Below are 12,411 nucleotides of genomic sequence, written 5' to 3'. Positions count from 1 at the left end.
AAGAAAGTACAATCTCTGCTGTAACCTGGAACAAAGATTGTTGACATGAAGAGACCAGCATAGTGAATTATCTATGTAGACTCCCAAGTACTTATATGAAGGAACCTGTACAATGAAATTACCATGTATCCTTACTGGACTATGATCCCCTACGCTGCTAGGATCGAAGATCATCTCAACCGTCTTAATTCCATTAAGTATTAGCGAGTTATTATCACACCAACCTACAAATCTGTCCACCTCAGAAAAATGATGTGAGACATTGTCTTTCCTATTTAATAAGCTTAAAATCGCTGTGTCACCAGAAAATTTTATTAAAAAAGTACTGTCTTGACTTGCTACGCAATCATTGGTATATAATGTAAATAAAATTGGTGAGCAAACACATCCCTGCGGAGCTCCCGTGTGAGTGATTTTAACCTCAGACTATGAGTTGTTGACTCTCACCTGTTGTGTGCAGTTGTTCAGAAAAGAATAGAGCCACTTCATACAGTATGGATTTACCTTAACTTTGTGGTCAACGTCAGGGGTTCAGGGTATTTAACGCTGAACTAAAATCAATAAAAAGTAAACGGGCATATGCTTGAATGTCTTCTAAATGACTAATAACCAAATGAGAGATGCAATTAATGGCATCTTCAGTACCTCGCCTCTCCCTATATGCGAATTGAAACAGGTCGAATAATGGTTTAACTTGATCCTTTAAACCCATTAAAACAAGTCGTTCATAACGCTTCATAACATGAGATGTGTGGGCTACTGGTCTAAAATCACCATTCTCCACTGAGTTCTGTTTCTTAGGAACTGGTATTATAATGGATTTCTTCCATAGAGATATAACTTTACTGCAAATGAGTTCTGACCCAAGAAAACGTGGTGCAACCAATTTTAGTAGCTGATTTAGTTACAAACAGGCCTAGTTACCAAACCTCTACTCACTTTACGCCCTAGCTTAGAAGAAAACGTACGCATAGCTGTTGCTACCCAGTGCAGATATCTCTCATTTCATCCTATGATTTCACCCTATCCACACAAACAACCCCTCAAATGAATACTGGTACCGGTACATTTACAACTACAAATTGTGTCTTACCTTTGCTTTTAATAAAAAGTGTCTGGTCATGTAAAACCACTAACCACTGTCTGGCAGCCATGTTGGATTTATTTAAACTGGCTTGTGTTCATTTGCATTGAATGGAGAAGAAATAATAAATAGCAGTAGACGTTAATACAATATTCCTTTGTTTTTCTGTCTCCCTTGTTTCCCCTCCTCGTGTGTGTGTGTGTGTGTTTGTGTGTGAGTGACTGTGTTGTGTGCACGGCTTACCAACCTGGGCACCTGACTGAGCAACCCATGCTTATTGTGATATTTATATTATTTGTAACATGGCTGTGTGTGGAAATAAAAAGTATTTTTGAAGTAAAACTCTCAGTAAACTGACAACATGTAAATAGTATGGCCAAACATGGAGACTGCCTGAGTGTATCTTTATAAATTGTACAATACATGTTTATTATAGTGTCTTCATCTAAAGTTGTTGTAGTCAAGGAGTGGGAGAAGACATTCAGACATTAATTATACATGGGATCTTGATTATAATGGTGATATTGCCTATGAAATTGAGATGGTAATATAAATATGTTTACTTACAATCGATTCTAACCCTAATCTCATGGTAAAGAAGGAAGTGCAACATATGGGAAACACAATAACATTATATATAATTAAAATGGGGGTAGAAGATATTGATTTTTCACCTCACGGGAGAAAGAAACTTTTTTAGAATATGATATTTCTTTTAGATATTTCACCAAAAAATATTTAAGTAAATCCTTCAAGTAAGTATTTTAAAGTAGCCCATGGGATTCCCAGAGCTATTAATAGGACTCTGAATCGCCTCATCAAGGCATTTTGGGGTGATGACAGGATTCATTCAGATTTGCCATCACAGTTATCAGACTAATACATTTTCATCAATCAAAGATTAAGTATCCTCACATAAGCAAAGAGATATCAAACGCAGGTGAGCACTCAATCGATACTTTCTCATAGTAATAAAAGTTGTACGAGAAAATTGTCTGGATGCAGTCTCTTGTTGAGTACTGCAGCATAGAATTCATTTTGGAAAATTATATCCAAACATAGATAGATTTCACTTAAGCCAAATTCAACATGGTGAAATGCTTCTTCTCTACTAAGTGAAGAAAAAAGCATGTGGCTATCATGCTGTAGGAGCCATATTTGTTGTTTTCCTCCAAGCCACAGGGGGCATGATATTGCTGGCCTCAGGTAATTTAAGTTCCTGTATTGAAGCAAACAGGTGTTATTAATTGAAAAAGAGGAGCAAACAGTTATTAGCACCCAGTAGCGGCTAGTACAGGACATAGTCACTACACCAATAAAGGCAAACTGTGTTGCTAGAAGTGCTTGAACTGAATTAAAAAAGCTAACTGAACTCTGAACAAACAGCTGCGTGGCATGGGGCATTTTATATTCATACCCTGGTGGTGCCCCTGTAGATTCCATGTGAAGTCTATCTCTCTATAAAATAATTGTGAATTCATGTTTCATTACAGGTGTAACAGACACCACACTGAAATGATTTCCCTGTGGATATATCAGAGATTGACAATAACTGCAAATGCACTTGTGTGTTTTGAGGTGTGCATCCTTGTAGAGTATCTGTTAATTTACGTGTCACCCATCCTTCTTCATGCCAAGTCATTCAATATTCACAGCACAGAGGGAAAAGAAGTAAAATAACTCCCACAGCTTAACTGCGGTCTCTCAATCTCTCCTCTGCTTAATATTTAACTTCTGTTTATGTTGCCACAAATGTCATAGTGAGACAAACCTAGAGAGAGGATGTGTTAATAATCTATGATCATATTTATTCAAAATATACCCTGTTCTGTCTTGCTGTTTCTTCAAAAACTCTCTCCATCCACCCATCTGTCTCAGCATCTGTTCATTTCTTAGTGTCTCTCTATTCTACCGTTGGAGCATGTATGCATTTCATCTGGCAGCAAATTAGAGAGAAATGGGTAGATGGAGGAAGAGAGGGCACAAGAGAGAGAGACTGAAAGAGAAAGATGGCCTTTGGTCCTTCAGTAGGGAGAGATGAGCAGATGTGGGAAAGAGACAGAAAGAGGAAAACATAGATTATTGCTGCCTTCAATGAAGATTTGGAGCTTTAAATCAAGTCTACAGAACAGCTGTCTGCAGCTCTCTCCCCTTTTGTGCTTGCCTTATTTTTCAGTCAGTCTAACAGCAACCACCATCACTATATAAATTGGATTACAACTCTAATATCAATATAATCTAAATCATTTCTGCAATGACATCAATCTGTTTGCATTTTTGCATGGACACTAATGATTCAATAACCATTATAATTAACACTTGTTTGAAACAAACAACAAGGCAGAATACATCGCAGAAAAAATAAAATTACAACTTTTCAGCCGGGTGGTGTCCACACGACTAAATCCTTGTTAACATACATTTTGACAAGTATTTCTCCTAATGTGCAGTTGTATTGGTAGCAACTGCATTCAAGGCACTCACTACAACTTTGAAATAAAATTTCTTAACTGAACCGATATATTACTTTATATACACTTTATATACATTTTATGACCCACAAAGTATGTGAACAGTCCTTCCAATTAGTGGTTCAGCTGCTTCAGCAAATGCTAACAGGTGCATAAAATCAAGCATACAGCCATGAAATCTGAATTTACAAACATTTGCAGTAGAATACATTGTGCTGAAGAGCTCATTGACTTTTAATGTGGAACTGTCATGTTTTCAATAAGTCTGTTCATCGAATTTCTTCCCTGCGAGGTTTGCCAAGCTTAGGAGCAATGACAGTTCAGCGCTGAAGCGGAAGGCCACACAAGGTCACAGAGCAGAGTTTCAAGCTGCCTCCAGAAGAGGCATTAGCACAAGAATGGTTTGTGGGAAGCATCGTCACATGAACAGGGATTAAAGCGAGAGACATATCTGTGCCTGACATGTGTTTGGGGGATAGGAGAAAGAATGGAGGGAAAGGGAGGATGGGGTTTAGGTTCACCAAAGGAATATAAATAAATAAATAAAATGAATTAACAATCAACCTGTTTATTTAGACAAATGACAATAACAATAACAAATTGTGCAAAACAAACAAAAAGGTGAAGTGCATTGTCTATTTCCTGATTTGTTTGACATTGTAAATGCAATCCTTAAGCTGATCTAAGCCACTCCGTTGCAATGGACCCTGTGGGCTCCTGAGAAGTTGCTGGGGCCATGTTTATTATACACATCATTTTTTCTGGAGCTGATGATGGAAGTAGCTAACGAGTGAGCCATTTTGTATATTTCTAATCTCTCAGCAGTGGTATAAAATGCTAAAAACATAGCCTACAGAGCTGTAGGCTGTAAGCCAAATGGAATCGTATGAATACTGTGGAGAATATTACAGAAAAACTGTTTCAAAATGTGAATCCTCATGTTTACTTCCAAGGTCCAAATGGTGAAAAAAATGCATTAAGAAAAGAAGCTGTAGTCTAATAATTGTATCCAAGTCCAAGCACAACTTTCAGAGCCATAAAAGACACACGCCTTTGTTTCAAACTTATCACAGCTCGTTCCACCATTGGTCTCTGAACAGCATATGTGGCATAATAGGCCTACTGTTGTCAAAATGTTGCCACATTAGTGGATATCGCGAAGATGATATGAAAACAAAAGGAGCCTATTCATTGCAGTAGCACGGACATGTGCATTATTGAACTGAAACTTCACTGAGACACAGTCTAAACAAAGGTTTTTATTAATAAAGAAGGTTTACTTACAATACAATACAAACTACAGGGTTCCTCATGGCCGTATACATACATATTCAGCCATATTCTTGCTATGCTACAGTTTCAAAAAATATATTTTCCATGGACATATAATTATTTATTTTTGAATCTAAAACAGCCCCGTTTCAGTAAAACAGATTTCAGCACAGTGGCGGAGAACTAAGCGATGCAGGAATTTCCAAGACTGAGTAGTGGCACACAAGTGATCACCATGCAAGATGCTAAGCCTTGGTTGGACATGTGTAAAGCACAGAGTGACTGAACTCTGGAGTACTGGTAATGTCTAGTCTGGAGTGATAAATCATGTGTCACTATTTGGTAGTCTGATATTGGTATACTGGATTTAGGAGAACATTACCTGCCTGAATGCAGAGTGCCAACTGTTTGATGTTGGACGAATTGTGGTCTGAGGCAGTTTTTTAATGATTTGGACTAAGCCCCTTAATTTCAATTAAGGGAAATCTTAGTGCTACAGCATAAACTGCTATTTTAGATAATGGTGTGCTTCCAACATTGTACCCTATCCTGTACCAACATGGCAATGACATCATGCACAAAACCAGGTCCATAAAGAGATTTTTAAGAGGTTTTTCCTCAGTCCCATCCAACATGTTTTGGGTAAACTGGAATTCCAACCACACACCAGGCCTTATCACCTAACATCAGTGGCTGACGTAACAATACTAGACAAACTGCAAAAATACAGTTCCGACTCAGGCTGTTCTGTGCAGTGTCAGTTTTACTTACCGGAGTTTGGCTGTCCATGCTTGCCGGGCCGCGCTGACTCCCATCCATCTACAGACTGAACCTCCAACAGGTAAGAGCTTTTGGTCTCACGGTCAAACACAGTCTGTGTGTAGATGAATCCCACCTCTGCGTCAATACGAAAATACTGGTGGTCCCCACTGCGATCCTCCAGCAGGGAGTAGGAGATCTGAACGGTGGGGAGTCGGGGCAGACATAATTATACAGAGGATCAGGTGGTGAAACACAGTTAATTACTTAGCTAATTACATTTTTACACAGCAAGAAAGAACACATTTTGGATAAATAACAGATTTCATTTTTTAAATGGAACTGAGTTCTAAACATCCCTTTCCACTAACCACGCTGAAAGAGCAACATCACTACTTATAACAGTTTGTGTGGTCACGTGTGGGTGTGTTTTTACCTTGCCATTGCGACCCAAATCGAGGTCATTGGCTGAAACCTGGAAAACCAAAGTCCCTGATTCTGCCCCTTCGGTGACAGAGGCCTCATAGATGGAGGAAGTGAAAAATGGGACGTTGTCGTTTACATCTAGAGAAAGAAAAATTGTTATTTTTTCATTGTATGTCTGGTGGATTTAATACAAACATCATAGATGATTAATGGGCTCTTTACAAGGCAAGTCTAGTCGTTCCCCATACCTGCTTAGTACCACCAAGTGGTACAATTATCAATTAAAAGAAAAAAATACATACATAACTTTTCTTAGTAAGTAAATAATATGCTAAGTAGTAACTTTTATTTCATATATTTTATATATATATCCATATAAAGAATCACTTCAGCACAATCTTGGATAATGAAGGGGCATGTATTACTTCTCGTCCACCCTACTCTTTTTTGCTTTGGCGTCAAAGTTTACCCACATTTGCCAGCTCATGTACATAATTTAAGGTTGTTGTTCAGTCAGTTACTCTTGCCTGTTGGAATATAACACCTTTTGCCCATGAATGTCTCTACCTCAACGGACTTGAAGAAACATCTTTAAATGTTCTTAAACTACTTTGTTGAAATAAAATCACATGTAAGGCCTTTATTCAGCCTGCTAATTCTTGTTAGCCTGTCCCTGACCCCTCATCAATTCCGTTAAATTAGTTTACCCCCATTTCATAAAATGAATTACTTGACAGTGTGCCTCACATCCATCTGTCCTCCTTTAATCTGAATGTTCCATTGCCAAAAATACTTTTTTTTAAAAGGACGTTTTAGGAGTTACTGCCTGCTGTCTTCTGATCACTGCCTATCTGTTCTGCTTTGGTCCATGACTATTTCTTACTTTCTGAATCTAAGAAATATTGCTAAAATTAGATTGGCATTGCCTGGGAGAAAACTAAACTGTAGATTATTACGGCTCATTTTTCACTTCTAAATGGTTCTGCAAAAGCATGCCTGCATTTAGACCAGAATGCAACAGCATGGTTCCTGGGCAACATTTCTCCAGGACCTGCACTGCATTGACTTGCATTGCATTTTATAATTCAATTTAAGATCATTTTAATTACATATGAAGCCCTTTATAATTTGGATTCCTTGTACATTTTTGAGCTTTTAACTCCATAATCTGTAACCCAACTCTTTAAATGTGCAGACAGAACGCTTTAACAACTTCTAATTGTAATTTCTAACTTTATTTTATTTTGTCTTCAATTAATTTAATTAATTATTCAAATTTTTACCTACTTGTATGTTGAACTGCAATGAATTTGTAACTCTCAATTCCTACCAACACAGTCTCACTCCCTACTCATCAAATGTCTGACGCATGGCCAAGGCCCTTTGTCGTCGCTTTTTAAAGACCTGGGTAGCCCTTTTGCATCAATTATTGACGTTTAGGGATCCACAGTCAAATTAGCAACGCTTAGCAACAATAAATATGCAATATCCGGTTACACTTTCAAGATAAAACGTAACGTTTCGATACATTGCCATGTTGAAACGCGCATAATTAAAGTCGTGAAACGTTGCAGTTTCGTTAGGTTTAGGCACAGAAAGTACTTGGTTGGGTTTAGGCAACAAAACTACTTGGTTAAGGTTAGGAAAAGATCATGGTTTGGGTTAAAATAGCTATGTATGTCAATTAAGACTTAAGTTAACTAACGTTATTGTCAATTTACCTCATTTGCCTAAATAAAAACATTTAATGACTTGGGAGTGAGACTGGGTTGATCCTACATGAATAAAAGGTTACTACTACTTAATTAAATTTCTGCAAAAATGTGAACTAACCTAATCTAAACTAAACTAAAACACTACAATAACTTTAAAATAAGTAACAACAACTTTTACCAGAACTCACGCATCATCTAGCAAGGAACTGCATTGTCCAATCAAATCAAACTCCCTGAATAAAATGTCTCACTGGTACCTGAAGCAACAAACCTCCACCAACACAGCCCTTTGATTTCTTTTAATACAATACAGAGAGAGATGAACTCTAGTCTGCCTGAATAGCAGAAGCCAAATTTTAACATAGTTGATATAAGGCCAAAACCATTACAGAAATGACTTGAATAGAGCAACACATTAAATCTAATGCTGCTCCATGTGCTATTTCCTCATACCCTTTCTTCTGAGTAAATGTCTTAATCTATGAATTAAAAATGGGGCCTTAAATCCATTACAGACCTCCCTCCCTCAGCCGCACTGCCTCTGGAGGAGTCAAAGAGCTTTCTTATTAAGACAGATAAGCTAGAGGAGAGGCAAGCTAAAAGAGGAGAAGTTAGGAGAGGGACAGAGAGGCAAGAGAAGGGAGAGGGTCAGTGTGAATTAATTATTTCTCACTGGATTAAGACCAATTTGATGGAATGGGGTATGCATGCGAGTGTATGTGTGTGTGTGTGTGTGTGTGTGTGTGTGTGTGTGTGTGTGTGTGTGTTGCAAAACGATTCAATGCAGGGGAGTCTGGGGTATGTGGGGAAAGCAGAGTTATTTTGAGGAGCAAGGTCAGGAGCAAGCAAACACTCCCATATTTAGCAGACATGATGGCGACTTAAATCAAGTTACCAGGGGCTGAGCATTAACTGAAAGAGAGTGACACCAGACTAAAGTAGTCAAACTTAGAAGCACCATAACACAATGATAAACATGACAGAGAATGATAGAAAAACTGATCTTAGATAGATAACATAAGTTAGACAAGATATACTTTATTGTCACCGAAGGGATAATTGTTTTGGACTCTGTTCTGCAGCTTCACCAAACAACACTAAAATTACAATTAAATAGACATCTCTCAGCACATACTCTAATGCAACACAACACATGCTCTCATATCCATAAGACAGGTACCTATATAAACACACATTTACACCTTCTCACAATGACTGCTTTTGATGGCACAACCCAAAGAGCCTTGATATTGCACCACTTAATAGCCTACATATTGTACAACTAACATGTTTTACACTCCTAATAGCTTACTTATTGCCAACATCTCCATAACATGCTAGTTTTGATAAGCTTAATGGACATAGGCACAATTAATGTTTATATCAATTGCTTGCACTTGGGAACCCTGAATCTTCTTCCAGCGGCTAAAATCTGAAATTCTGGGTGAAGTTTGTGGGTCACGTGTATTTTTTTGTGCCTGTCTGATAACCAACTGCTCATAGATTGTCTGGAGGTACAAATGGTTTTTGACCCCCATAATCTTGATTGAGGTGTCTGTACCTGATGGGTGATCTGTGATTTGGACTGTACTGTCAGGTTACCATACCAGGCTGTATTATATTATTAGCCAAAGCGATAACAAAGAGTTGCTGTTGACACCTGGGGTTCCTTGGGAGGAGGTGGGCCAATGGGGTTGACTATTAATGTTGCACTCTTTGACTCATGTGAATCAAAACACATTCATTGATTTTACTGAAAATTGATAATGTGTATCAGTTAACATGTTCTGGGATTTCACTTATGTACTATATGAGCTATTAGACCTTAAGTGGGTCCTGAAGCCATTCAGTCTTTGAATAGGTATTGAGCCTGATTCTGCTCTATTTCTTTTTTGTTATTTACGTTCTAAAAAGCCCATCTTGCAAATTAATCACGTAAAGTCTTCTCTGTTCTTCCATTACCTTCAAGCTCAGCCATCAAAAAATTAAAAATCAAACACCCAATCTGCCTTCTGTTTCTGCAACCTTAAATAGTCATACTGCTGGTCAGTCTGCTGCAATGACTTTTATTACACAACCCTTTTTCGCTTATGCTCTACATTTACGGGAAGAAATCGACTACAACCTCTTGATTACAGTATTCTGTTGCTTCAGAATGGACCTTTAATCTGAGGATGCGTTTGTTACATTTATTAATTAAATAACTGTGCCTATTAAGAAATAATAATATGTCTAATGTTATCATGGAACTGTAATATAATAATTGAATGACTGAGTTGGAATGCAAAAGTATATACACAAAAAACAACGGTATTGAGTAATAAAGAGACTATGTGTAGTGGAGGAATGAAAACGTACTTCGAAAAAAACGTACATTTATGGATCGCTAAAACAAATTTAAGCAATTTCAAAAAGGCTCACCTGTGACATTGACATAGACTGTGGTGAAGGCCGCCAATGGTACAGCTGCAACATTCTGAGCTCGAACACGCAGAATGAAGTTCCTGGTGGTCTCGTAGTCCAGGGGCTCTGCCACAAGGATGGAGGCTGAACCATCCTCTCGGTTGGGGGTCAAATAGAAGCGAACTGGCATGTTGGTCTCTGGGACCATGCCGTCCTCCAAGTTGTAAGTTACCCTGGGATCCCCAAGAGGGGAGGTGGCTTTGATAGTCTGTTTGGAACAAGTCAGAGAATTGAAGGTAAGATTTCAATTTAATAGGATACCTCACTCATTTTAGCCTGCTGTAGGGCCTTAGTGAAATGGTCAATAGCAAGCACTGGTCCCAGTGAAAACCTATTGTAAACACCACTCACAGTAATGGACACTAAAATATTAGTGCAGTATAGTCTCAAATTGATAGACTAGACAACAACCTAATATCATGTGGGATCAAAGAGAATGCACTCTTCACTCTGCATTCTCCATAAACTAATTAAGGAAAGGCTACTCATAGTTGATGTCATATACACCCCAATTAAAGTCAAAAATGCCATCTTGGACGTGATGCGGTTTGCCTATGTGTGACCTTGCGGTATCTATTCAACCTGCAAAGCATAGAAGCAACAATAATGAGACACCCTATCAGGCATGCAGAGTTTGAAAACATGCCTGACTACAGTATGTGCTGATTTAGGCCATAAAAACCTCACATTTCCATGGTAGAGCTATTACATACCGCTGAGAGTCATTGCATCTTTGCATAACGGTCATATCAACACTGAATTACCATCTCGATTAATACTTTGCACTGTAGGGACCATGCTCTCTCTCTCTCTCTCTCTTTCTCCCCCACTCTAAGAGTATCTAGATCTTCACCTGCTCACACATCATTCATGGTGGGTTGGGATATGCATGATAAGTGGAATATAGCTATGTATGTACAATATCAAATCTGAAGTGTCTATAGTTCGGAATGTTCATGATCATGTCCATGATAGCGTACATTAATGTCCCATTATTGCAAATTAGTCAGGGAGTTGTAATGATTCTAATCCATAGCGAGACAGTAATCCAGAGAGAAAGAGAGAGATTAGACGAACAGAGCAGAACAGAACAGAGCTAAAATGGAGGGAGGAGCCACGTCAGCACCCCATGCCTCTGCTGTCCATATCGCTGCATGAGGTAAATGAGTTGTAAAGTTTGATTGCCACATGAAGAAATTATTTCCTGTGGCCTTCTGTGGTGTGTTGCAGTGGTAACAGTCTGCTGCTGAAGGCGCTCCTGTGAATGACCAGCACATCATGGAGAGGGTCAGAATCATTGTCCATGATGGACAATTTGTGCAGTTCGCAGAATCCCCCTCTCTGAAACCACCACCACATAATCAAACTCCACCCCCAGTCTACCTTGATGACCTTGTTGATTCTGTTGGCTGTCGACCATCCCGCTGCTGGCCCAGCACATGACAGCAAAGAAAATAGCACTGGCTGCCACCGACTGGTAGAACATCCTCAGCATGGTACTGCAGACATTGAATGACCAGAGCCTCCACAGAAAGTAGAGTCACCTCTGGGGGTGTCCAGTCCAGCTTGTAGTCCAGGTGTACTCCCTGGCTCTCAAAGTGCTACCCAGCTAATTCAGGTGAGCATAGGCACAGTAAAGCAGTAAGATGATGGCATCGTCCTCCCACTCCTTTAGTTAGTAGGCATACTCCAGTGATCATTTAACAAGGGCCAAGTCAGGAAAAGCATTGCCACAGGGCCTCCAGGGCACCTTCTGAGGTACATGAACCAGGCAGGATGGCTTCAACAGCAAAGGGACCCTCTCCAGACTCCACACAGCTGGGAGGCACACACTTCAAATGCTCTAGCTAAAGCTCATTGGCCGAGTCCCCCCCCCCCATTACCTGGCTACCAGTCTGCTTGCAACCAACAATACCACCCAAGCCTCTCCACACATCCTTCACCTTGTTCACATTGACTTTTTGTTGAGTTCTCTCTGAACACCTCCTCCCTGTCCGCATTTCTGAAGGCCCTCTTCTTCTCATTCAAGAGGACCTTGATGTCTCTGGTGGCTCAGGGTCAGCCCCCAATCAGTGTTGGAATGCATCTTACTGTTATCCACACAGAAGTTGATGTACGCTGTTATACAATCCGCAGTTTCATTATAACAACCAGGACGGTGGCATGGAAAAACCTGCAATTAATATGGACAGAGGCTCATGGCAAGCAGTTCAACGTCCAA

The 12,411-nt window shown here is 39.3% G+C and overlaps 1 protein-coding gene across 1 annotated transcript in view; it reads right to left on the bottom strand.

The window, feature by feature from the left end:
- The window catches only part of si:ch211-186j3.6 (neural-cadherin), a 298,231-nt gene that overhangs the window by 140,930 nt on the left and 144,890 nt on the right, over positions 1-12,411 (bottom strand). Inside the window, exons 13-15 of the mRNA XM_038700849.1 lie at positions 10,149-10,398; positions 6,023-6,150; positions 5,599-5,785 (exon numbers count right to left, since the gene is read on the bottom strand). Of these exons, the coding sequence (XP_038556777.1) occupies positions 5,599-5,785; positions 6,023-6,150; positions 10,149-10,398 (565 nt within the window). The remainder of the gene's footprint in view (positions 1-5,598; positions 5,786-6,022; positions 6,151-10,148; positions 10,399-12,411) is intronic.

This window comes from Micropterus salmoides, unplaced genomic scaffold, assembly GCF_014851395.1.
Source record: "Micropterus salmoides isolate LMB-PRFRI ecotype aquatic unplaced genomic scaffold, ASM1485139v1 Ms_hic_scaffold_6, whole genome shotgun sequence".
Lineage (NCBI taxonomy): Eukaryota > Metazoa > Chordata > Actinopteri > Centrarchiformes > Centrarchidae > Micropterus > Micropterus salmoides.
The sequence above is the reverse complement of the archived record's forward strand: the minus strand, read 5'-3'. Positions and strand labels throughout refer to the sequence as shown.